The sequence below is a fragment of the Ambystoma mexicanum genome, chromosome 2q (genome assembly GCF_040938575.1).
Source record: "Ambystoma mexicanum isolate Mex_15411 chromosome 2q, UKY_AmexF1_1, whole genome shotgun sequence".
NCBI lineage: Eukaryota > Metazoa > Chordata > Amphibia > Caudata > Ambystomatidae > Ambystoma > Ambystoma mexicanum.
In genome coordinates, this window is record NC_090924.1 from 59,025,661 (window position 1) to 59,050,372 (window position 24,712).

The 24,712-nt window shown below is 49.2% G+C and overlaps 1 protein-coding gene across 4 annotated transcripts in view; it reads right to left on the reverse strand.

Annotated features, from left to right (window-relative positions):
* The window catches only part of DNAJA3 (DnaJ heat shock protein family (Hsp40) member A3), a 743,272-nt gene extending 727,214 nt beyond the window's left edge, over window positions 1-16,058 (reverse strand). Inside the window, exon 1 of one of the 4 annotated variants that reach the window (XM_069646819.1) lies at window positions 15,786-16,058. In XM_069646819.1, coding sequence (XP_069502920.1) covers window positions 15,786-16,038 — 253 coding nt within the window. In that variant the 5' untranslated portion in view covers window positions 16,039-16,058. The remainder of the gene's footprint in view (window positions 1-15,785) is intronic. The other 3 variants (XM_069646822.1, XM_069646821.1, XM_069646820.1) reach the window with 3 other exon arrangements.
* Window positions 16,059-24,712: the final 8,654 nt, after the last annotated feature.

The following is a 24,712-nucleotide window of genomic DNA, read 5'->3' on the forward strand; positions in this document are numbered from 1 at the left end:
GAAGAATAAAGACATTTCAAATTAGTGCATGACAGATCTGATATGGTAAACCAGTTATCACTTTGGCTTCAGGTACTTACCTAGCTTTTTCATTTTTTTGAATTATGTGTTACGGTTTACAAGAAACCCTTCACATTTTTTCAAACAGTGTACGTGGAAAACAATGAACATTACACAAAATGTAGAAACAAAAACAAACAGTTAGATTACATACATTGCTAAAAACCACAGACTGAAAATGGATTAGAACAAGAATCCACTTCAACAAGCAGAATTGATCGTCTCAAAAACCTCTGAGAAATTGCAACAAGACGAGTATTAGTTAAGTATTTCCACCCCACTTAAGGCGTGACCAAAACATGTCCCCCTGAGGAAAAAAACTTGTCGAAGCCATTTCTTTGAAATGTCTACTATTGGTATTACTCAAGGTGGGGCAAGAGATAACCAGGTGTCTTGGAGTTTTTCTAAGGTAGCCGGCAAACATTTACAGACACGACAACCCAGAGGCCGAAGTCAATGCATGTTCTAGTGGCCAATGCATTCAAGAGGGGGGCAACTGGTTGAGGCGAAAGAACATGGAGCGTGCCTAGTTACAAAAAAATAAATAATAGTTGAAGGTATTTCGGAAGATTCCCTTTTTTAATAGGGACCTTGGCATACTCTGTATAGGTGAAATATTTACTAAGTTGCTTGATCGTCTCACACAAGTCAGCCTTAAAAATCTTAAATTTAGTGGTGGCAGGGCGATTTATAAATTCAACTTCTGAAGAACAGATGTCATCCAGGGTATTGGTCAAAGTTATTTTAAAGAAGTTAATACCATCGGTGGCCACCAGGGGGCGCACAGACGATGAGCACCGCCGTGTGAGCTCCGCACCCTCGGGTCCCAAAAGCGCTTTGAGCCCCCGCTTTTGACCCCGCCGTGGAGAAGTAACTGCTGCTCATGCCACCCGAAGTGGCACCCAACCCGCTGAGCGAAGTCTGGGTGAAAAACGGACTTCCCATCCCGGAGTAAAGTCCATCCGACAGCAAGGCCCCTCTCCGCCGCACACGCAGCAGCCGGAAAGCGGGACGTGACTACGCGCCACATCGAGGAACCCGGCTCCCTCCACGAGCCGACTGCGAACCCTCGGCGGCCGCAGCCATTCCACCTGTCCCGCTTCGCCTGCGAGGCGAGCGACCTTCTGGGGCGGGAGAGTGTGGCCGCACTACCCGCGCAGCTACCCGAGCAGCTCCGGGCCATGAGCGAAATGAAACTGTGGAGAGGGTAAGTGACCTCCCCCCAACCCCCCTCAGAGCACGCAGCAGCGCTTCGCCTGGCCAGGGGTCCTCCCTAGTCCCCCCCGGCACTCTCCTCATCAAGGGCCCGGGGCCGAAGATAGCGTTTGAGGTGCAGATGAGAACCGCCCACCGTAACCGGGCCACTGCTATAGGCGGCACAAGGCCTCAAGAGGGCCCCCACATCAAGGCCAGACACGCGGGCCGCTGTGTATATCGAACGCAGCCTACGCCCAGCTGCTCCGTAGGACAAGCGCAGTGCCCTGGGAGACTTAGACGCCACAGAAAGCCACAGAAATCGGGGCGAAGTACTTGCGCCCGAAGTGAGGACAGTACAGAGGGTTGGGCCCCCATCTATGGGGCGTGTGCCCTCCTCTGCACAACTACCAATCTTTTACCCCTTCCGAGGCCTGAACCTCAATTTAAAAGCTACTGGTCAGGAGATCTCCCCCACGCCATCTTGCCTGGGCCTACACCCAAGACCACACTGAGAGCTGGGCCCCCGCGTCCTGCGGGGCGTGTGCCCTTCTCAGAGCCAATGTCCATAACGAGGCCTGCCTCCACTGGACCTCAACACGGTTAAAAGGGTGCCCCCCGATGAACCAAGGAGCAGCACGCACCCTGCCCTCCTCAACTGCCCAGACTCCTCTTCCAGAGGGCATCCGTCAACCTTGAACCATATTCAGTCGGGTGGCTGTGGAACCAGGGACAAGCCCCGATTTCCACCCTTTGACTGTACCCTTGGTGGGATCTCCTGCCCAAACACCGCCAAACCCAACTTATGAACGCCAAGGAGAGACTGGCGGCATACCAGTTCTCACCCTCGCAACACGGCTACTGCGCACCCGGAGTCGCCACTATGTCGTCACCGGGCCCCGAGGCAGCCTCCACCAAAGCGGACATCGCCGATATCCTCAACGAAATGCGGAGTATGAGAGCTGACATCGGCGGCAAGATAGATAAAATAACTCAAAGAATGGACAAGATGGAGGACAGGCTTGAGGAAGTTGAGCACAACCAGACCTCGCTGAACACCCTGGAGACCCAGATGGACGTGCGACTTGCCGGACTCGAAGCTAGGGAAGAGGAATTTCGCCTAAAAAAAAAAAAAAAAAAAAACTGATGACTTGGAAAATAGGGAGCGGCGCAGTAACATACGCATCTTCGGAATTCCGGAGAATGAAGGCGAGACCTGAAAAGAACATTGCATAACATAATGAAGTCGCTTTTCAATGATGACTCAATTGATGAGCCCAAAATTGAACGTGTGCACAGGGCTGGGGTAAAACCAGGAGGCCCACGATCGGTGCTTGCCGGATTCCATTATTACGCAGACAAGGCCAGGGTCCTGGACAAGGCCAGAAACACTCCACAAGTCGCGTTGGGCCAGGTACATGTCTCCATATATCAAGACCTATCCTCCCTCACACTAGCAATGCGGAGAAAGTGCCAACCACTCACCAAAATGCTGAAAGAAAAAGGGGTCCAATACCGTTGGGGGTATCCCTTCTCGCTCTCCTTTGAATGGTAAAGTAATGCCATCAAACTAGTCTCAGAAAAGGATATTAGGTGCTGCATATTTGACCTACTGGGTACCCAAGAGGAGGAACCGTCACAGAGCGGAAACAGGCCGGAGGCAAAGGAATGGCACACCAAAGATCCACGGAGAAAGAAGATGCAGGGCTCCAGGAAATATAGACGGATGAACGCCTCCCTGGACACTGAACATTGAACCCACTTTGTTCTTTTACCCGTTTCTCTTTCCACGGGTGCACCTGACGACGGACATTAGGCTAACTAGAGACCCTGGAGAACGTCGGATGGACACCCATTGGGTAGCAACGGGGGAGGGTGGAATCGTTGTCCTCACACCACCTCACCTGATGCGGAAGAGGTGCTTGCAAAGCAACCTGGGATGAGGGTACACTAAGCCGATGTCACTCGATGCGTTTAAGTGGACCCTAAAGTAGACGGAGGAAGCAGAGGTCTGTGTGAGGCCCGAGAAAGGGTAGCACGTAGGAGGTGGTGTGAACAGGTATGAAAATGAAGGAGGGCCCTTACAAAGTTTTACCGGGGGCCGAATATCGGGCGCAAATGACTGAGATCCTATTGTTGAAATGCAGTTCAGTACGTTAACATGTTTACCTATGCAGTGGGGGAGTTGGGACCGTCTGAGGTGCGGTTCCCGTTGGTGGTCCGAAGACGATTGGGTGAACATAACCCAGCCGGATCGGACGCCGTATGGTTTAGGGGGTGGGAGGGAGGGGGCAAATGCGACTGGAAAGGTCAGGTGGAACGGATGAATACGAAAATGAGAAGAGAAAGGTACACTTAATACTGTTGAAGGTTGAGCGACAAAGATGGTCAGCGGCCCCCATAAGGCCACATAGGAACCGGCATACTTGTGTAGGAATAGGCATATGGCACGCGCTTAGAGCAGAGACATTGAGGCAGGCACATTTATGGGGCTACCTCACACATTGCAATGGCAGCAACATCTAGACATCACAAGCTACGCATATGCACACTCAATGTAAAAGGCTTGAATTCCCCCACTAAACGCTCGCTGGTAGCGAGGGAATTTAAGAGGTCGAACATTGATATTATTTTCTTACAAGAGATGAAATATCAGAAGGGTAGCGAGAAGGGGATCCCCAGTGGTCTGGTGGGGCATACATATTGGAGTTTGGGTGTCCTCAAGAAAGCCGGGGTGGGGATCCTGGTCCGGAAGAATCTCCACATGAAGATCCTAAATTCCTGGTCTGACACGGAGGGTAGGGCCATGTTAATAGTGGGATCCATTCAGAACACAGTCGTGACCCTTGCCACAATTTATGCGCCCAATAAAGGCCAAAAAAGATTCCTCCTTAAAACGACCGAATGGCTGTTTAATAAATCGCAAGGTCATACTATTCTTGGGGGCGACTTCAACACATGGATGTACAGTGCCATGGATAGGCAAACCGCACACAATGTCTCCCAACCTCCCCGGTCGCAGGAACATGCAGAAATTAAAACGACGCTTGCCCTGTACGGTCTCTCGGACAGTTGGCGTCACTTACATCCAATGGACAAAGGATTTACCTTTCGATCCACCCCTCATGACACGCTCACAAGAATAGACTATCTGTTCCTCTCGAAGACCTGATGAGAATACTCCAGACCGCAGACATACATCCCATTGCATGGTCTGACCATGACATGGTTATGTCATGGAACTAGACTGGGATGGCCTTGCCCATCGCAACACTAAGTGGAGGTGCAACGAAACGTTGTGGTCGGATGTGGTTTTCAGGGAGGAATTGTAAAATGAAATCAAACAGTTCTTCATGACCAATGATACGGGTGAAGTCGCGAAAGTGAATGTCTGGGAAGCGGCAAAGGCCACGTGGCGTGGGATCCTAATCAGGGAGGGGGCGAGGAAAAAGACGGAACGCACCTTGCTGGAGGCTAACGTTAGAAAGAAATTAGGCGAAGCAGAGAGTCTAGCCCAGACATCTCCTCGACGTAGAGCTACACACCTTGCGGAAGCTAAGGCATTACGGGAGGAGCTAAAAGCCCTTGAGATGAACAAGGTGACCCAGACCTTATACCTGAAACAAAATTACTATGAAAAAGGAGACAAGGCCGATGCCCTTCTTGCGGCAAGTCTCTGTGCGCAAAGGGCAGAAAGATGGGTAGACGTGATAGAGAGGACAGATGGCACTCTCGTGGATACAACAGAATCCTTCCCAGAGGGCATACGAGAGGCATTTGCCTTCTTTTATGAAGATTTATATACTTGCGACCCTCCTCCCCCACCGGGGAGTGTAGATGCCTATCTCAAAGAGGCAGATCTCCCGGCGCTTACACGCCCGGAGGCGGAAGCTCTTGACACTCCGGTCACTGAGGAGGAGGTGGCTGATGCCATTAAACGTCTCAAGTCAGGAAAGGCGCCCGGGGACGATGGGTTCACCCCTGGCTTCTACAAGACGTTCGCTGCGTTCCTTAGCCCCTTCCTGGTGACTCTATTCAACCACATCTTCGAAACAGGGGAGGCACCCCCGTCCTTTGCTCAGGCCCTTCTAACGGTCATCCCAAAAGAAGGCAGAGACCCCAAATACTGTGGGTCATATCGCCCCATATCACTCCTTAACATAGATGCCAAGATATATGCAAGAGTGATAGCGGCCAGATTAGAAACGCATTTGCCGAAATTAATACACACGGACCAAGTCGGCTTTGTTGCGGGGAGGCAGAGAGCTGACACGATGAGGAAGACGTTACACTTGATAAACGCTGCACAGGGAAAGAATGACGACCCCACCCTCCTGTCGCTTGATGCCAAAAAGGCCTTCAACAGAGTCGATTGGGAGTTCCTAGGAAGAGTTCTAGTGTGGATAGGTCTTGGCCCCAAACTACGCCGCGCCATTAAGGCAATATATTCAGCTCCCCGGACCTCTGTGGCGGTGAACGGTGGCTACTCAAGGTGGTTCCCATTAGAGAGAGGCACCAGGCAAGGCTGCCCATTATCTGCTATACTGTTTGTGTTGTCTCTTGAACCACTGGCACAGAAGCTTAGACTTGATAAAAGGGTGGGAGGAATTACAGTAGGGGACCAGGAATACAAGCTAGGCCTATATGCTGACGATATCCTCCTGCATACAACAAACCCCCTGAGCTCGATACCTGCGGTCATGGAAATAATTGGCGGGCCTGAAAATCAACACAGAGAAATCGGTCCTCCTCCCGCTAGACAAGAGTAGGGACTCAGAGGTTGAGCGATTTACACCCCTAGGGATGGAGGTTAGCCTCACTACAATGCAATATCTGGGCATCAATGTGACTCGTAACCTGGGTGACCTGTTTGAAGCCAACTTCCCCCCGATGCTAAGCACAATACAAAAAGACATTGAACGGTGGACAAGGCTCACCATCTCGTGGATGGGCCGACTGAACACCATTAAAATGGTAATCCTACCAAAGTTACTCTACCTATTTCAGATGCTCCCCATACAACTCCCCAGGGACTTCTTTATAACCACCAAAAAAGTCCTACATACCTTCCTATGGCAAAACAAAAAACCCAGGGTCCCTGCTGCCTTACTTCACCTCCCGAAAGACGAGGGCGGGGTGGGTCTCCCAGACAGAGCTGTACTATAGAGCAGCACAACTGAGAGTACTAATCTCACACATCAGACAACAAAAAGACCCCCAATGGATAGGCTTAGACAACTACTATCTCCGTCCTTTTATTGTGGGGGAATGGTTATGGGTACCTGGGCCCCAATTACGAAATAGCATCAAAAACCACCCCATCCTCGGGACCATATGGGCCATATGGAGACCAAACAAAGGAATAGGCATATTGGGACTAAGTACTCAGTTGGATAAAAGAGGTTGAAGGAGAGGAAAGGGAGAAGCACCCACTCTTGATCCTATTTGGTTTGGTCGAAACAGAAGAACAACCAACCAAATTGCCCATAATGACGCATGGGCTCTTGCTTGCTGCGAGGGCCTGCCTTACAACTGTGTGGGAAAGAATTAATTTACCAACTAAAGCTGAGTGGATCAACGTCTCCCGTAATATCTTCAACATGGACAAGCTAACAGCAGCCATTCATGGTGACCGCACTTCCATTGACAACGAATGGCCCGAGTCCCGAGCCAAGTATATCGCACAAAGTTGAGTGTGCAACATGATATAGCCAAAGCGCCACTGCAATGATCTGCCTACTGCTCTAATGTTAATTTTGAAATGTCTTATGCAAATGCCACTGTTCCAAAAATTCTTTTGCCTATGAACTCCTTCACCGGACTGTAAAATTTACCTTAGACCAACTGTCGCTTCAAGGGCTGCAGGGTGGAGGGAGGGTGTCAAGTTGTGGTTAGTTAAGTATGTGCAAATGTAAAGCAGTTCAGTTATTCTGTATTCTTTGTAATGAAAACTGCATTCTCTAGGTTTGAAAAACAATAAAACCAATTTACAAAAAAAAAAGAAGTTAATAGATGCTACTGATCTATCCACTATCATTTTCATATAGATGTATAAACAATTATTTAAAGGGGGTGGGAGGACTGGGAAGTCACGATGTTGGAGTAACTAGACAATTGCCTCCACAAGTGGCGCTTGTGCTAGAACGTTAACCCCCGTTCATGTCTCAATACTGAATTCGGGATGGATTTTGCAAGACCCAAAGTTTCTTTACAGATCCCGTCCTGGATAATGTTCAGGTATGGACAAACGTCTGCCGTGGTCATGTCCAAGCTGTACACAGGATGATCTTGTATTAGACACAACAAGAATCACAGACTACCCCCTCCTCCTGTATCTTTTAGCTTAAGACCAAGTGTAGCTCATATATGCAGACACTTCCATTTATAGGTCCCAAGGCATGATTGTTTTTTCATACCAAACTACTTATCTTATTTATTAAATCGCATCAATCCCTCCTGTGTGGAGAGTATATTTTCTAAAAAAACATACATCACATAAAATGGATAGTGAAATACATACTTTTATTTATTCAATTAAGGGTTAGTACAACAATGTTTTGGCAAACAAGCTACAGATGTTCAAGTAGTTTCACGAGCATCTATTGTCAAAGAGTAGAAGCAGAAAAAAAACGACTTCCATTCCCTTATACTCCTGGACAGTGTATTTCCATACAGACGTTATACTATTGTGTATAGAACCTTCTGCTGTCCTTCATAGCACTCTTATATACCTCTTCTAATCTCTGTGGGGTGGTTAGTGTCCATTACCCCTATCGGTTATCTCCCCAAAAGGATGTACTAATAGTGTTGTGTCAACGTTTTGCGTTTCAGCCTTTTACTCCAAGGATAACCCCATCCTGGATAAGGTTTCCGTACTGATTTCTAGACGGCCTTCATCAGGACAAATAGTTTTTTGTTCTTCCAATGGTCGTTAGTCTTCAAAGCCAAATGTTGGCCAGATAACCTTGTTATGTAGGCTTGACAGGGAAGGAAATCTCTTGTTGATGCTCTCCAGCCTACGACAGTCTCTTCCTGTTTCCACTAGACACTGGGTCAGTCTTCTCAAAAAGAAGTGTGTGTGGGGCCAGGTGCAGTTACACCACCTCCATATATGCCTTTATGATGTTTTTCAAGAACCAAATCCTCAAGCGTACTATCGACATATATGAGTGACATTTGGTCTTAAGCTAAAATATACAGGAGGAGGGGGTAGTCTGTGATTCTTGTTGTGTTTAATACATTATCAGATCCCTGTTTTGTCACAGACCCTTCCCCCGCCCTGAGGCCGCCCTATTGTATACATAGGTTTGATCTTGGCAAGATCAAATCTGATCAAAAGGAAGCATGGGAAAATGTACAGCGCCGTTGATGTAAGGATTTAAGTTGAGCAGTTAAAGGCTGTGCCTTGTTCTTCACAGATTCCTTCCAAACTACCAATGAAATGCTGTTTACTAGATTGTAGGCCAGGTATATCGGAGAGAGCGAGTACTCCGTCCAGCCTTTGTTTACCAATTTCATAGTCTTGGGTTTTGTCTTTGTTGTAAAAATGTTGATTTTTTACCATTTACAAGTAAATTGTTGTTGCATGCGTATTAAGTTCAGCTTTCGCTGGAGATCAATAAGTGTCTTGTCAAAAAAGACCTGGTCATCCGCGAAGGCCAACCAGTTCAGTTTTAGATTACCCAGTTTGACGGGGAAGGTGTTGTTCACCCACAGTGTCAATGGCACCAATATGTGTTGAAAAGAACTTGTGCCAATATGCATCCTTGATTTAGCCCTACAAAAGGTTTCAGACACCCTCCCTGGAGATACTCGCCTTTTATTTTTTATTTTGAATTTTTCTTACAAGTGTTATCCATGGAAGATAACCAACAGTTTGCTGTAACATATCCTCTGAACAACCTTTCGCATCAGGACCTATATTGACTAGACATTTACTTAATCAAATATCCCAGACAATTCCTTCTCATCCCCCCACCCTCCCTACCCAACAATTCCCCTCAAGTTTCATGCTTTCTCGGGCTGCCCCTTTCGGGGCAGGCATAAGTCTGGTGTGGACATCAGTTCATTAAGCAGGTGTCCCCAGTCCAATCCCCCACCCCCTTGTCCGATTCTCTCCTCTCCCTCAAGATCTCTGCCTCAGCCACCCCCCCACACCCCGCATTGCTGTGCATCTCCAGCCCAGGATTGCACCGTGGGGCCTGCCGGGTGTTTCCAAGATATTGCTATCCTGCGATTAACTAGTATGAGCAAGAATTTCACTATTGTCTTCCTCGTCTTTGCTAGTTTCCCACCCAGTACCAATCCCCACAAGCATCTCTAGGGTACTCATATGTACTGTGAGTCCACAAATTCAGTTTTCCCATCACCTCCCCCCCCAATATGTTTTGATCACCCGGCAATCCCAAATCATATGGCAGAATTGTGCTGTTGCTTCCCCGCATCTTGGGCAACAGTGTGGGTGTTGCGGGGTGATCGCATGCAGCCTAAACAGAGTCATGAATACTCTCAGTTCTCAGATGCAAGACTACTGAACATCAGTAATGTCATGCCCCATATCTCTCTCCTGCTTCTCTTTGATCCCCAACGCAGGTCTCTGTTTCTGTTCACCAATTCTACTGTAGAAAGTGGTAATCGCTCCTCTACTCCCACCCAAGTCCAGCACCTGCTGTAACAAGGGGTTTGTTTCTGGTTCCTCTGAGTCGTCGCCCACAAATCTGCCAACCTTTATACCAGCCGAGCATAGCCCAAGAAGGATCCCCATGAAATAACTGGTCTCCCCTGTTCAAATGGCAGAAGCTTTCCTTCCATATAGAGATCCCCTACCCTAGTGCAACCATTAGTACGCAGTTTACTAGTGTCTCTCGTATGATCGTATCAAACCCCAATGGCAAGTTCAAACTCCAAGTACCTGGTCCATACCGAAGCCCAAAGCTATTGGAAATATTGAACAGCCATTGTTGAAGGAATACTGTGCTGAACTCGCACATAAACTGTCTATTATCCATCAACAGGAGAAGGAATCAGCTCCAGCAGTCCTAGAGACAGCGGGCCACTCAGTCAAGCCAGGAGAGTATGTTCTAATCAAAAGCTTTGATCGCACCAACTGCTTGCAGGTCCGGTGGAAGGGACCTTATCTGGTCCTTTTAGCAATGCAGACAGCAGTAAAGATGAACGGTCATAAAACTTTGATACACGCGAACCACATTAAGCGACCACCACCTCAGATATTCCACCCCCCACCAAGAACACGGACCGTTTTACAACTAAGCCAGCCAATTTAGGACACTTCAAGGTACAACCTACGCCCTAGGAAACAGCATTGATTGTCTGTGTTTGAACCCTTGACACCTGGCTGAGAAACGGACTTGGTAAAGGGTCAGAACAAACCAGGATCATTGAAAATACAGATGAAATGGCCTTGACGGCCCCTCAAGGGTAAGGAGGTAGCCTCACCGAGACGAGTCCAGGAAGGTGCCGGAAGAGGTGGCAGGACGGGTTACACTGTGCAACCCTTGCGATATAGCGCATAAATGGACGGCACTGTTAGGTTAATCGGACATTGTGTGTAAATAATTGTATATTAAATTACTTTTGACAGCCAAGTTCTGGAACTCAGCCACTCGAAATTAGCTCTGTGCGAGGGACCCAAGTAGGTTGTTAAATATGGATAATAGTGAGCAAATCCTTGAGAATGATGATAGAGAGCAGAGACGCCAGCGGGGAGCAGAGACGCCAACGGGGAGCAGAGACGCCAACGGGGAGCAGAGACGCCAACGGGTTGACAGGTATGCATGTACTCCAAAAGGAGAAAATGATCATGTTTATCGTGTGTATACTTAGCAGAGTCTGCAAGGGTATCTTGAACATAATGATATTTATGCTGCTCATAATCTATTGCCTAGCACAACACAACCCCGACCCCAGAACCAGTGACTATTCCCCATGTGGATTCAAGAGCATCAGAAAATGCACCCAAAGAAAAGTATCCTGAAGTGGATCAATGATAGAAAACCAGATATTAAATAGGACCAATTGTTACATATGCACGTATGTTCCCCACAGCCATAACAGCAGACCCAAGTGGTATGCAATACACGTGGATGATACATGTGTACCCTTGCGAGCTCTCCTATTGCGTAGCTTTACCCTGACAACTAACCCGACCCTGTATTTGAATAGATCCACTTCCTGCAGGGGAAACGACAGCCCCGCCTATTCCAAGTACTGCAATTGGGTGGGAGAAAGAAGATTCCCCCTCCGATCAATGTAGCTAATATAGTTCGAAAGGCCCCCGTTCTGTCATCAATGAAACCAAACCCATGACAACCATTTTATGGGCCAGCACAACTGTCAGATCCCAGTAGATATAAACAGAATTACAGCTCCTCTCTTGCCTTGAAAGGGGGCGATATTTGTTTGCGGAAAGGAAGTCTTTCTTTAATTACCTCACTATTGGACGGGCAGATGTACCATCGGTTATCTATTATTGGGTTTACATTATAAACCTTTGGAGGGAGTGAACTCAAAACGAAAAACAAAGAAGGTCATAGCAAATATTGGAAATTACAAAGGAAAAGAGGTTTTTAATGATGAGGATACTAGCTGGCAGGAATTCATCGACTTTATAAAGGGTTTGTCACTGCCAGCAGGAATAATGATGAACTCCCGAGACATTAGGTACCTGGGTAGATAGGTGGAAGGGGAACTTAATGTAACCAGTAGCGTACTTACCAATATTACTATTGAAATGAAAGCAATCCGGATGGTCGCATTACAAAACTGTCTGGTATTAGACAACGTTAGCAGAAGTAGGAGGGGCTTGTAAAAGAATTGGGACATCATGCTGCACCCTGATAACTGAATACAGTACCGATATCTTTAAGAGCATTGATGAGATGCATAAGATCGCAGCTCAAATAAATTATGACATTGGGGATGAAAATGGTGAATCATGGTTGTGGGAATTCGTAAAATCCTGGGGTTGGAAAATCCTTGTTCCTATTTTGGCTATTGGAGGAGCGATAGCTGCCTACTGCTGCTATATAAAATGCTTCCCCTTATGTGCATCACTCATAGGTGACGGTTGTAAGAAACTGATGGGAGCACCTAAACCTACGAATGCAATGCTGACCAGTGGAATAATACACGTGGAAGGGGTATTACCCAAATTGTTCGAACACAATTGTTCGAATTGACCGAAAGTCAAGGGTCCGAATTGACCTTTGCACAATTGACCGTATATATACATATATGTAAAATGGTGGGTTGCCAGGGTTTTCCCCCTGCATATATGTAACAATTGACCTTCACACTTCGGTCAATTGTGCAAAGGTCAATTGTAAATCGAACAATTGTAGTTCGAACAATTCGTATACAACCGTGGAAGGATTACATAAGATGGATGTTTCTGACAATAACTGATTCGAGTGCTATATCCCTCGATGACGAGCAGGTATGGCCCTATTGAAGTTGTGTCTTGCAGAAGCAAAAGGGTTGTTTGTTAATATAAAATCCATTGTGTAAGACTGCCATTTCATTTGCCTCCACAAAACAAAACGCTTGGTAGAAGGTTCATTCCAGGTGAAAAGGGAAAGGACCAGATAAAGAGTTCCAGTGTCCGACAACTAGATTGGGGTCACAAGCAGTTTTAGGACACATTTAGAAGAAGTTGTCCTTTGTGAGTTCAGTTAATGTGAGGAGCAAGCAGATGTGTGAATGATTTGTGATCATATTATTAATATAGCCTCAGCCAAACAAAAAGCTGAGCACAGTATATTTCCACTGGATCCTGAAATTGATGAGACAGCTAGCTTATGTGGTCCCCATGTCAACTTTGCAGCTGCATCCTGAACATGTTTTGACCACCTGTGGCACATAGACCCCAGAGTGTCCGGCCTATTTGCTCCTTCCTGCAATATATGTGAAAACAAATCTTTGACATTTGCTCCTTCCTTGAATGTATGTAAAAACAGTCCCCTCCTGTTCTTTGTACTCCTTTCTGCAAGGGCTGGGAAAACAGCACAAAATTGTTTCAGGCAGGAAATGCAATTATGTAAGAGTATCCGGTATTGTCGGCCATATGACTCCATGTTAGTTTTTGTTATAAAAAGCCCCAAGTCTGTAACGTTAGTAGCTCACTTGGGCACTACCCTTCTGGTGGTGTGTTGGAGTCAACCCTTTCGCGAAAGCCGTGTCTATGTTTAAATAAATGATTGTTAAGCCCACTTACTAGTGAGTTTATTGAAGGAGACCTCGGCCATTGCAATTTAAGATTGACAAGATAGTGTCGAGTGGGTAAAACAGTTGCTGCACAATGACATTTTAAACGTTTATGTATAAATGTGTTCATGTTCTCCAAGTTATGTTATGAAAAAACTCAGATGTGACAGAAACCCATGTTCTGCCAAGTTTTGTTGTGAAGTACAAGGCCAATGTTGGCAGAACTCGCAAATAGAATGTTTTGAAACCCATTGCAGGAAAGGATTAGTTTATGTTTGAAATAGAACGTGGATGCACATGTCATTCTGTGTAGCTTGCATTTTTCTAACTTTTGATACAGAATAACGACGAAAAAGATGAATTAGCGTCAGTGTACTTATTCGGTGCTCAGCTTTGTTGGGTTGGCATACAGAGATATGCAGAGTGTGTGGTAAAATAGAAAAGCAAAGTTAGTCACTGTAACTTGTGTTACTCTGAGAGGCTCTGAATGAATGTTTGTGTTTCATTTACATGGTAAATATATTCTGAGATGCAAGTCAAAAGGTCATAAAGTGGTACTGTACATAAGAAACTACTAAGGGTATAAGTTAATTGTTTAGAGAGTGTATCAAGTTCAGTATTTGCTTACCGTTAGAAATTCCTGTATAAACAATTATCAGGCAGTACTCTGTAGTTAGGCTCACCACAATACCACGAAGTACCAAATATACCACTATACTACAATAATACAGCCAAAACATCTTTTACACTCCATGTCTGGTTGCCTGCATCCCTCATGAGCCTTACTGTGGCCAGGCCCTCCTTTGACCAGTCTTCCCCCAGACCTCCTACCAGCAGTTGCTCTCGCGCACCCTGCCCCAACGAGCCTACCAAGTCTTGTTCACCCCTCACCCCCTGACGACTCCTTCCCTGAGCACTTGCCCGTCCCTGGGTCCCCCTGCACTTCTTCCTCTTCGTCTCTGCCTGCACTTTCAGGATCCGAATTTCACAAGGCCTAGTAGGACCGGTGCAAATCACCTGTGCACAACAAATGAACCAAGAATAACTTGAAGATCGGAACCCAGCTCGGTCAGTCTCCCTAACCTTCCCCCATCACACAATACACACCCGTAATTCGTAATAAAAGGAATCCAGAACCATTTGGGGCAAAAGAAAATCAAATAAAAATGCCAAATGAGCACTCGGCATGGGAAACAAAAACTGATTATGGGCTTCAGGGGGTGTCCTCCACTTCCATGAGATTGAAAAGGGGTGGGGTGGAGACAAAAAAAAAACAGAAGAAAAAGGAGACCCTGCTGTGCCAGCTCCGACCCACGTTAGTGGGATTTAACTGACGCCGCGGGGATAGAGGGGAGTCTATAAATAAATATTAGGACACATCAATACAACATTTAAAGCATAAGGGATCATAAATAACGGGCATATTGAACGTTTTTTGCACCTTAAAGATAGTTAGATTTGCAGAACAGTATGTCCTAGTTCCCAATGGTAGCACCTTGTCACTGGTTAATGTGGGATACCCAGGAGTTTCTCTTCGCTCCTGCTTATCAAATCTGAGTTTCGATCCCGGACTCCTCTGGAGCCCAAACCACCTCACCAACCTTTCAATATACTAGCAACTTTAAACTAATACACACGGATGTATGCCTGCCAGCACCATCCCAACAACACGACCTTGGCGAGCAGCTCAGATCTAATGGAACAGCCTTCTACATCTTGAGCTCTCACACATACTATGCTCTATCAGCGTTGTCGTCTAAAAGATTTATCTACAAGCACAAACTAAAGAAAACATACTCAAGTCCCAATGCCACAAACCACATAGAACTATACCAGCACTCAGTTACTTCCGCCCCACACACATCAATGCCACATATTTGCTTAGTATGTGCCTTGCACTTATAACTACTCGCTTCTTTATTTTTCGTCCCCCGTTCTATTTGTGCCACCCAACTTGCGGGTCCCAATATTGATTACTAGAGACGAAACTGCAAGACATCCCCGCTATCCTTATTAGATACATAAAGGGAACATTTCTCGCACGTTGGGCTGGCAAAAACTCATCCACAACCCCACAAGGGGAGATATTCAGAGTTTTCATACCCTTTAATCGTCCCAACATATTGGGGCTCAAAGTCAACTCTTGAAAAGAACGTGTGAACATTCTATTCAATTTATTCTGAAATGAGACGTGCATTATTAGCCCCAGTAGGTGACTCTCCCTAATGCCACCTCTTGATGAACGAATCCCCCCCCTGTCCCTCCCCCCGCAGGTACCTGTCAAGCAAAGACCCTTCAGCTGAACTCACCATTGATACCCTCACCTATCTGCCTCCGGGCTGTGAGGCCAGAGAGCGGTCGCAGGCACCTTCCCTGCTCCCTACGAGGCTGCAGGACACGACCCAAGAGGCCACGGGACACTGTGACCGACAGCCAGCGTGAGGAACACCGAGCCGCCATGACTGCCGGGCACAGGACAGTGCGCAGACTCGTTGCCAGACAGAAAACTTCGCGTGCGCGAGTCACAGGTGCAATACAGCGTGAATTGAGTGTGGCGGCCATCTTGAAATGGTATTGTGACATAGATCCTCTGCTCACAGATGGCGCATGTAAACAACCCTCTCGCTTAGGACCAGCAGACATCCGAGCTTAATTTTCATTCGGAGTGGGTTCTGCTAGTCAGAAGTACCCTTTCTTATTATGAACGTTTTTATATTGAAAATTCTGTTCAGAATAGGAACCAAAGTACTTCATCCAAATTCGGTGTTTAATACATCAATGGAATTACAGTAGTGGATATGAGAGCCTGGTCGTGGGTGTGGGGGAGCAGCGAAGAACATGCAGTGACGTAAAAGAATGGGATAAACACGGTAGCGTCATTTTTACATAGTGCAGTAGCTAATGTCTTTTTACAGTGGGTTTAGGGGTCCTCTGTGCTTTGCCCACATTCCCATGACCCGCCCTCTAAAAAGTGCATAGCCACACCCACACCCTTAAAGGGCAAAATGCATGCAATCCCACCACGTTTCAGGCAATCCAGATTCTCTTACAAATTGTATCAAAACGAATGAACATTGGGAATCTACTTGGATAGAGCTAACTTCATAAGATAAAGTTATAATTGTGAAAGAACGCATAAAAACGTGTTTGGGTATCCTAGTCTCAAGGAAGTGGACAATTTATAGCAAAATAACCAGTGGCGGAGCCAGTAGGGTACAGGGGGTTGCCAGTCCGCTGGGCCTTGTCTGGCGGTGCTCCACTAAACTACTGCTGTGATGAACTTGATGAATTACCAAAGCATGTAAAAAAAAAAAAAAAAAAAAAAGCAAAAAAAAATGCTGTGCAATGTGATGCATGCACGTGTACTGTGCAATAAGGACACAGGAGAGAGCCTGTGGCGGGTCCCTGCTGCAGGCGCTGGTTGCAGGCAGCCCTTCCTCCCTTGCTGCCTGGCTGTGATGATCCCATCCGTTTTGCAAAACAAAGGGTGTAATAATCCCAGGGCCAGGCAACAGCGGTTGGTCCAGCCGTCTACCTTCAGGTGCTGAAAATCTCACCATTTTGCAAATGCGCCCAGGGCTCCTAAACCCAGTCTATCTGGAGCCGACACAAGGGCAGGCAGGCGTGCAGCGCACATTTGCTACAGTAGCAAATGATCCATCTGTGCGCGCAACCCAGAAACAAGCCGCTGGCTGCCTGTTCCCAGTGAGGATCACTAAGCCACCCCTGCCAGGCCTGCCCGTATGTGTGCGTACGTGCCGTGGTGGTCCACAGTGCCCTGGCCAGCCCATGGCTGCACTGCAGGCTGCCTGCCCTATGATGGAGTCGGAGACTCTGCATCACAGGGAAAGCTGGCTGCATAGCAGGTGAGCTGGTGTCCCGCACGCCTGGTCATTTGTTGCTCCTGGAAGACTTCATTTTATGTCTGTTTATTTAAGCTGATGCGTGGGCGCCTGAATCACTCTGGCATTCACAGGCCCTTTCGCCTTTCTCCGGATTCAGCCAAGCGGCACGGTTAATAGGTTCAGAGTCACACACCTCGCAAGATTAAAGGAATGGTTCGGGCAGCAAATACTATTGTCCCTATGGTTCGGCATGTGTTTTTAACCATAAGTTGATCGATCATACAAACATTTCCTATGCACCTTAGCCGAGTTTTCGTCCCTTGACCTCAAGCGAAATCAGACAGCAGGGCGTGGCCATCTTGTGATAATCTTATCACTTGCCGCATCGCCCTGGGTGACCTGCGTTTGCGGCACTAAATCATATCCCCGCCCCTGAGCCTAACATCACAAGACGCGTACCGCCCATTTCACAACGCCAAAGCACGTCTCGTGTCAACATTCTCTGCGCTTCAGCTAATGACGTGTCGCCATGGAAACGGCAGGAAGCCTCTTTCCTCGATGAGTATAAACAGACCGTTTCACAACACACAACAGCAGATTTTCTATTCCATTCCCCTCACTGTATTTCTTTGAGTATTCTGTGACTCGTTTCTGTGCTCTGGTCAGCTACCTTCATTGCTTGTAGCCCGTGTGAACAGATACCAGTGCCACCGGTATAAATTATTTTCGTTTGTTTACCACACTATGGCAACAATAATGCCCTACCTGTATGAGCCCGAGTATTCCGAGGAGGAATTACTGGAAAGAGAAAGCTGCGTAAACGATGGGGCTTTGGATGACAGTTGGGCGGACATTTCAACAGACAAAGAGCCTGGGACTGCTCGCATGGACAGTATTTCCACCTGGTGTACCTGCAATCAGTGCACTCCAATGCCAACCGAGGAGGAGAACTGCTGCTGCCAAGAAAACTCTGGATGTTTGTCCTACATATCGCAAGGCGATCCACAGCCGCAATGCGTTACCGAGCTGCCAGACGTCACGGCAGCCTGCCTCACACGGTCCGTGTTGAGGATTTTGCTGGTGCTTATGCACGAACTTCGCACAACAGTTTGCCCTCGTAATCCAAGTAACGAGTAAGTATAGTCTGGTTGTGATGTCAGTTAGGCCACTACTATTTCATGGTTGTACCCTATATTCTCGTAACTTCAATGTATCATTGTTATATCAGTTTAGTCTTGCAATTCTCTAGTAAGAGTCGCATAAAAGTCGTTCAATATTGTGCAGTGTCTAGTTAGCATTTGTCCTGGCAAAAATGCCATTGGATACAAGAATTGTCATTGACAACTAAGGTTTAATACACTTATCTTGGTAATTTAAAAACAGTTTGTGGGGAGGCCACCAGGGGGCGCAGGCAAGATGGCTGCCTGAGCCATGAGCTCCGTACCAAGCCCCGGGTAATTTGCAGAGGAGAGAAGGAGCAAGGGTCCCACCAGCCATATGACCCCCAGTAGTGGCCGTGTGAACCTGCGGTCCTCCACTGGGTCCAACTCTGGATCCGAACCGACACTTCTGGGCCGAGCTCTGCAGTCCGAAAGTTTTCGCGGCCCCTCCCCCTCAATCCCGCGAGCCGCGCTGGGGGAAGCCGCCACAGCTGAGCTCTGCGAGGGCTCCAGGAGCTTCGGCGGCACACCTAGGAGGGAGCCTGTCACGGGGAGGAGAAGACAGCGCCGGTGAAGTGCAGAGGCACAACGAATAGCCAGCGGGACACCGAGCCTCTGTGTTCCAGCCTTCTGGTTGGGCCCCGTGTGGCCTGTGCTACGCGGCCCCGTCCCACCTCGGGGACTCATTTGCCACACACGCGGGGACTGGCACGGAGCGGCCCCCGCCCATCCCCCGCATTCGAACCATCAGATACGCCAGGGGGCCAACGCGGGAGCACGCCCCCCAACTCCCCCACCAGCGGTGCACATCAGGAGGGGACATCTGGGTCCCCGAACACGGGCCCTCCACCACCTTGGGCGGGCCCCTTGAAATGGCAGTAAAATACTGAATAGCGCCTCAGCGGCCAGGTGGAGTGAAGTGCCGGGGGGCTGATGCGGGAGAGCGCCCCCCACACCCCGCCCTCTGCTGTTCACATTGAAAGGGGGCATCTGGGATGCTGAACGAGGACCCCCACCATCCTGACAAGGCCTGAGGTACTTCCCCCACATATCCCACTCACAGGCGCGGCCTGCCCGGATCCCCACGGCAGAGGTGAGACTGCAACACAGGGAGACCTCACCCCCCCACGCAGTCCGGGCTGTCGCGGGAGCGCGCCCTTGATATCACATACTGGGGGACACAGGAAGCAGCGCACTACAGGTGAGGGGCCCCCCATGGGCCGGAACCCCCATAACTATCCCCCAGGACTTGCACCCCCTAGGGGAGGGCTACCCAGGGAGAGGCTTGGCTGCAAGGTGCACCGCAGGAGACCCTACTTACGTTAAACTCTCGGACAGCCACCTAGGGAGTGCCCCTGGCCCAGAGCGCGCTTCGCCAGGCTGCTACCATTACCATGAACTTAGAGCCCCCTCGATGAGGAACCCGGAGATCACCACCACAGGGGCACCTGTCCACTCCAAGCAAACCGGACCCACCCCAGGTGCCAATAACCACGAACAGAGTGCCCCCACCCTCCTCCCATCCTGGTGGATCCCAATACGGCCGCCGGCTAAACAGTGATCTCCAATAACAATCGATTAGAACAAGCACCCCATGAGTTGGAAAGAGAACCTGTCCAAATATCAATTTGTGGCCAACGAGGGTACCATGGCGACCGGGGGCCCATCCACCCCGCCTCTCGACCTGGGCGCCATCCAGAACAATATTCAGATGATCCGGGAAGAGATCCGTGGGATAAGGACGGACATGGGCGCCAAATTAGCCTACCTCACGACCAAAGTCACCACCTTAGAGGACCGAATGGAGGGAGTCGAGAACAACCAGCTCTCCACAGCACTCCTGGAGACTCAAATGGAAGCCAAGAAATGCAACAACGGCGCGAAGAAGAACTCCGACTCAAGGTGGATGACATGGAAAACAGGGAGAGGAGAAACAACCTGCGTATTTTTGGACTAGCAGAAGCCGAGGGCGAAAGCGCACAAGGCCTGGAGGGCAAAGTACACGACATCATAAGGATTGTCATGGGGGCGGACGCCGATGGGGAGATCAAATTTGACAGGGTCCACCGAGTGGGTGGAGGGGGCAGAGGCCCACGCTCGGTGCTAGCTTGGCTACACTATTACAAGGACAAAGCCAAGATCCTAGAGAAAGCGAGGAACCTCGGCAACATTCAATATGGAGATTCCAGGGTGGCTATTTTCCAGGACCTGTCAGCCCTCACCCTGTTAATGAGAAAGAAGTGCGCCAATCTTACCAGATGGCTTCAGGGAAAGGGGGTCAGATACCGCTGGGGCAACCCCTTCTACCTGACATTCGAATGGTTAGGGGAGAGACACCATTTGGTGTCAGAAGAGGAAATCCAACGGGTCACGGATGACCTAGTGGGCGACCGCGCTGGCTACTCAGGTGGCTGAGAAGGAGAAGCCTGGGACCCCCCACGGGGCCCTGAGGGACTGGCAAAGCTCAGTGTTAAGGTTAAGGGGGCCGGCAAATTCCAAAAAACCAGACACCCGTCAACGACCTCGGAGGGTCATCCGAAGTAATAACAGCACCACCTCCCTGGAGGTGGAGGACATTTTTCCATGCCCATTGGCACCAGCCGGTGTCACTGGTGGGGCTGAGGGCTGGAGCCCGGAGGCACTACAGCTACGTGCCACGTTGGCACATTGTTTGGCCCGCAAGGTTATAGGGCTGGTTGATGTTTGCTAAATGTTAATAATGCTGTTACACAAGCGGAGGTGGGGGGCCTCGGATGTATGGCCGCGCCCCACAAATTTGTTCCAAGGTTCAATACATACACTCTGAAAGAAAGAGATGGGTTACCCAAACACTCACATTACCTGGGGCTGGGGTAGAGTCCTTGGTGGTTCCTTGATCGTCCCCGAAGGAGATCCTGTGACATGGACGAACGCCTCAAGATGGAGGGGAAAGGGGGATTATGGGGGAGGGGGAGGGCAAAGAACAGGGGGGGAATGACCAGCGCAAATGTCAAAAAGGAGTCTCCAAGGAGGGTCTACGGGGGGAAGGGGGATTAGCCAGATTGAACCAGAGTTTTTTTATCCCACAGCATGCCTCACACCAGCACTACACCAAGGGGCAGATAGAGAAGGACTCTCTAGACGACAATGGTTGAAGGCAAGATAGGCACACTCAATGTCAAGGGCCTAAACTCTCAAAACAAAAGGTCTCTGACCAGTAATATGTTCCGTAAACAACAACTAATGGTGCTTTTCCTCCAAAAAACCCACTATAAACAGGGCAAGGAATCACCCATTAGGGGGAGGGATATCGGGTCCAACTTCTGGGCCTCTCACAGAAGCTCAAAGAAGGAGGGGGTGGGGATCCTCCTGAGTAAAACATTCCACTTCTCAATCTGTGAAACCAAAAGAGGCTTTGAGGGGAGGTTCCTGGGGATCAAGGGCACCTATGAAGGCGAGCGCATCACTCTGGCTACCCTCTATGCACCCAACTCAGGCCAGATAGGGTTTCTGACTCAAATCATGGGGGTAATGGACGAATGGGCAGAGGGGGCCATGATACTGGGGGGTGATTTCAATCTTATATTGGATCCCAAACTGGATTGGTGGACGGCGAGAGGGGTTGAGCCGAAGGGGATGGCTAGGGACAACCTGGCGTTCCAGACCCTCCTAAGAGAACACTACTGGGAGGACATCTGGCGAGCGGCACACCCAGAGCCAGGGGGATGCACATTCTTCTCCCCCCCACACCACACCTACACCAGAATTGACTTGCTTCTTACTTCAAAGGAGGGGGGTGGGGTGGCTACAACCCCAAGGGTCGAGGAAATAACCTGGTCCGACCACAAGCTCCTGGAGGCAAATTGGTCGCTGCCCATGTCGCCCAGATCAGCCCGCTGGTGGTGCAATGACACACTTCTGAGGGATCCAGTTTTCAGGGACTTCCTGAAAAGTGAAATGGCGGCGCATTTTCGAGACAAATGATAACGGGGAAACAGACATGGTGACAGTGTGGAAGGCGGCAAAGGCCACCTTTCGTGGCCTTCTCATTGCAGAGGGCACCAGGCGCAAACGTGAAAGAGGGCTCATTGAGGCCAAGATACGAGCCGAGCTCAAGATCCTGCGGGGTAGGCTTAATCAGGAGGGAGCTGACGGAGTCCCTCCTGGTGGAAATGCAGGAGAAACGACAGGCTCTACACACAGTTCTCATAGGGGAGTTGGACAAGAAATTGAGATATACACGACAGGTACTATGAATGGGGAGACAGGGTGGGGACACTACTGGTGCGTAGAGCCAGGGGATGCAGATTGGAGAGGAGGGTCGGCCCTATTAAGGACAGGGAGGGTAATACGCTCAACAGAAAGACAGAGATAGTAGGCTCCTTTGCAGATTTTTACAGGAACCTGTATGAAAAACAGGGAGGGGAAATCACTGGAGGAGATCCGGGCATACCTGGAGGAACACCCGCTACCCCGTTTAACAGAGGTTGAATTGCAGGACCTCGAGGGGGATATAGTTGTGGAGGAGGTTGAGGCAGCCATCAAGAGACTGAAAGTGGGGAAGGCCCCGGGGGGAGACGGGTACACGGCCGACTTCTATAAACAATTCCAGCCCACACTAATGGAGCCCCTAGCCAAACTGTTTAATCAAATCTGAAATAAAGAAACAATCTCCCCCACCTTCCTGCAGGCCCTCATTACGGTAATGCCCAAGGCAGGAAAAGATCTAATGGAGCGCGGTTATTACAGACCCATTTCTCTCCTGAACCTTGATGCCAAGATCTTTGCCAGGATCCTGGCCACCCGCCTGGAGAAATGCCTCCCCCACCTGGTCCATCCAGACCAGGCGGGCTTCATACTTAACAGGTAAGCCTCAGACAGCATGCGCAAAACCCTCCATGTGCTGCATTCAAGGGAAACCCGGGACGAAGGTGCTTTACTGCTATCCCTAGACGCAGAGAAGGCCTTCGATAGGGTGAGCTGGGCATTCATGAGGGAGGTTCTGTCGGCAATAGGGGTGGGCCAGAGGTGGTTGGGATGGATGGCGGCACTGTATTCTGCCCCCGTGGCCGGGGTTGCTGCCAATGTGATGGAATCAGAGGCCTTCCCCCTAGAGAGAGGAACAAGACAGGGCTGCCCGCTATCCCCCCTGATATACGCCCTGGTCATGGAACCCTGGGCAATCTCGGTGCGCAACAATGAAGCTATCACTAGAGTTCGGATGGGCGACTCCCATTGCAAGATTAGCTTGTTTGCCGACGATGTCCTCCTGTATGTCACCAAAACGTCGCAAAAGATCCCCCATGTGTTACGAGCCTTGGCGCGCTATGGGGACCTCTCAGGGTACAAGGTTAACCTAGGCAAGAAGGTGGCTTTCATAGGGGGCCAGTTGCCGGAAACCAAGATAAAATATGTGGAGGATCTCCCCTTCCAGTTGCAGAGAGGCGGGTTTCGTCACCTGGGGATCCAAATCACACCTAACCCGGATGACCTCTTTTCAAGTAACTTCACCCCACTGTGGACTGAGGTGAAGAGAGATATAGAGAGGTGGGCGGCCTCTGGGTTTTCATGGATAGCACGACTCAATCTGATCAAAATGGTAGTACTCCCCAAATTCCTGTTCCTCTTCCAGATGCTCCCCACCCAGGTGCCTAAAACCTTCTTACACTCAATGAAGCGCACCCTACTCAGGTTCCTCCGGGCGGGAAAGAAACACAGGATCTCTTATGATGTCCTAACGAATTCGAAAGAAGACGGAGGGGTGGGAGTCCCGGATCTTGACACATACTACAGGGCATCCCAGCTGAGGATCCTTGTTGATCACTTTAACCCTAGGACAGAAAATGAGTGGGTGGCCCTGGACAATAGGTTACTCGCCCCAGTCAAGCTCGATGAATGGTTATGGGTTCCAAGAGCATGCATCCCCAGGCGGGTACTAGACCACCGGGGGTGGGGGTCCTCTGGTCTGTCTGGAAGGAAGAGAGTTGGCTCACAACCTGGCCCTCCCCGCTGAGCTGTATTTGGGCTCCGCCGTTCCTAGCTAAAGTTGCGGAACCAGCCGCCTACCAGAAATGGTATGAAGCGGGCCTTGTCAGAGCTTGCCACCTGTGGGTTGGAGGGTCCTTCATGCCCCTTCTAGATCTTGAGGAGGCCCTGGGGCTGGGCAAACTTTCGGCATTCTGCTACCTCCAATTTAAGGGTGTTCTCTCAGAACCCTCATGGGGCGACACCCTCAGGAGGGACTTAACGGAC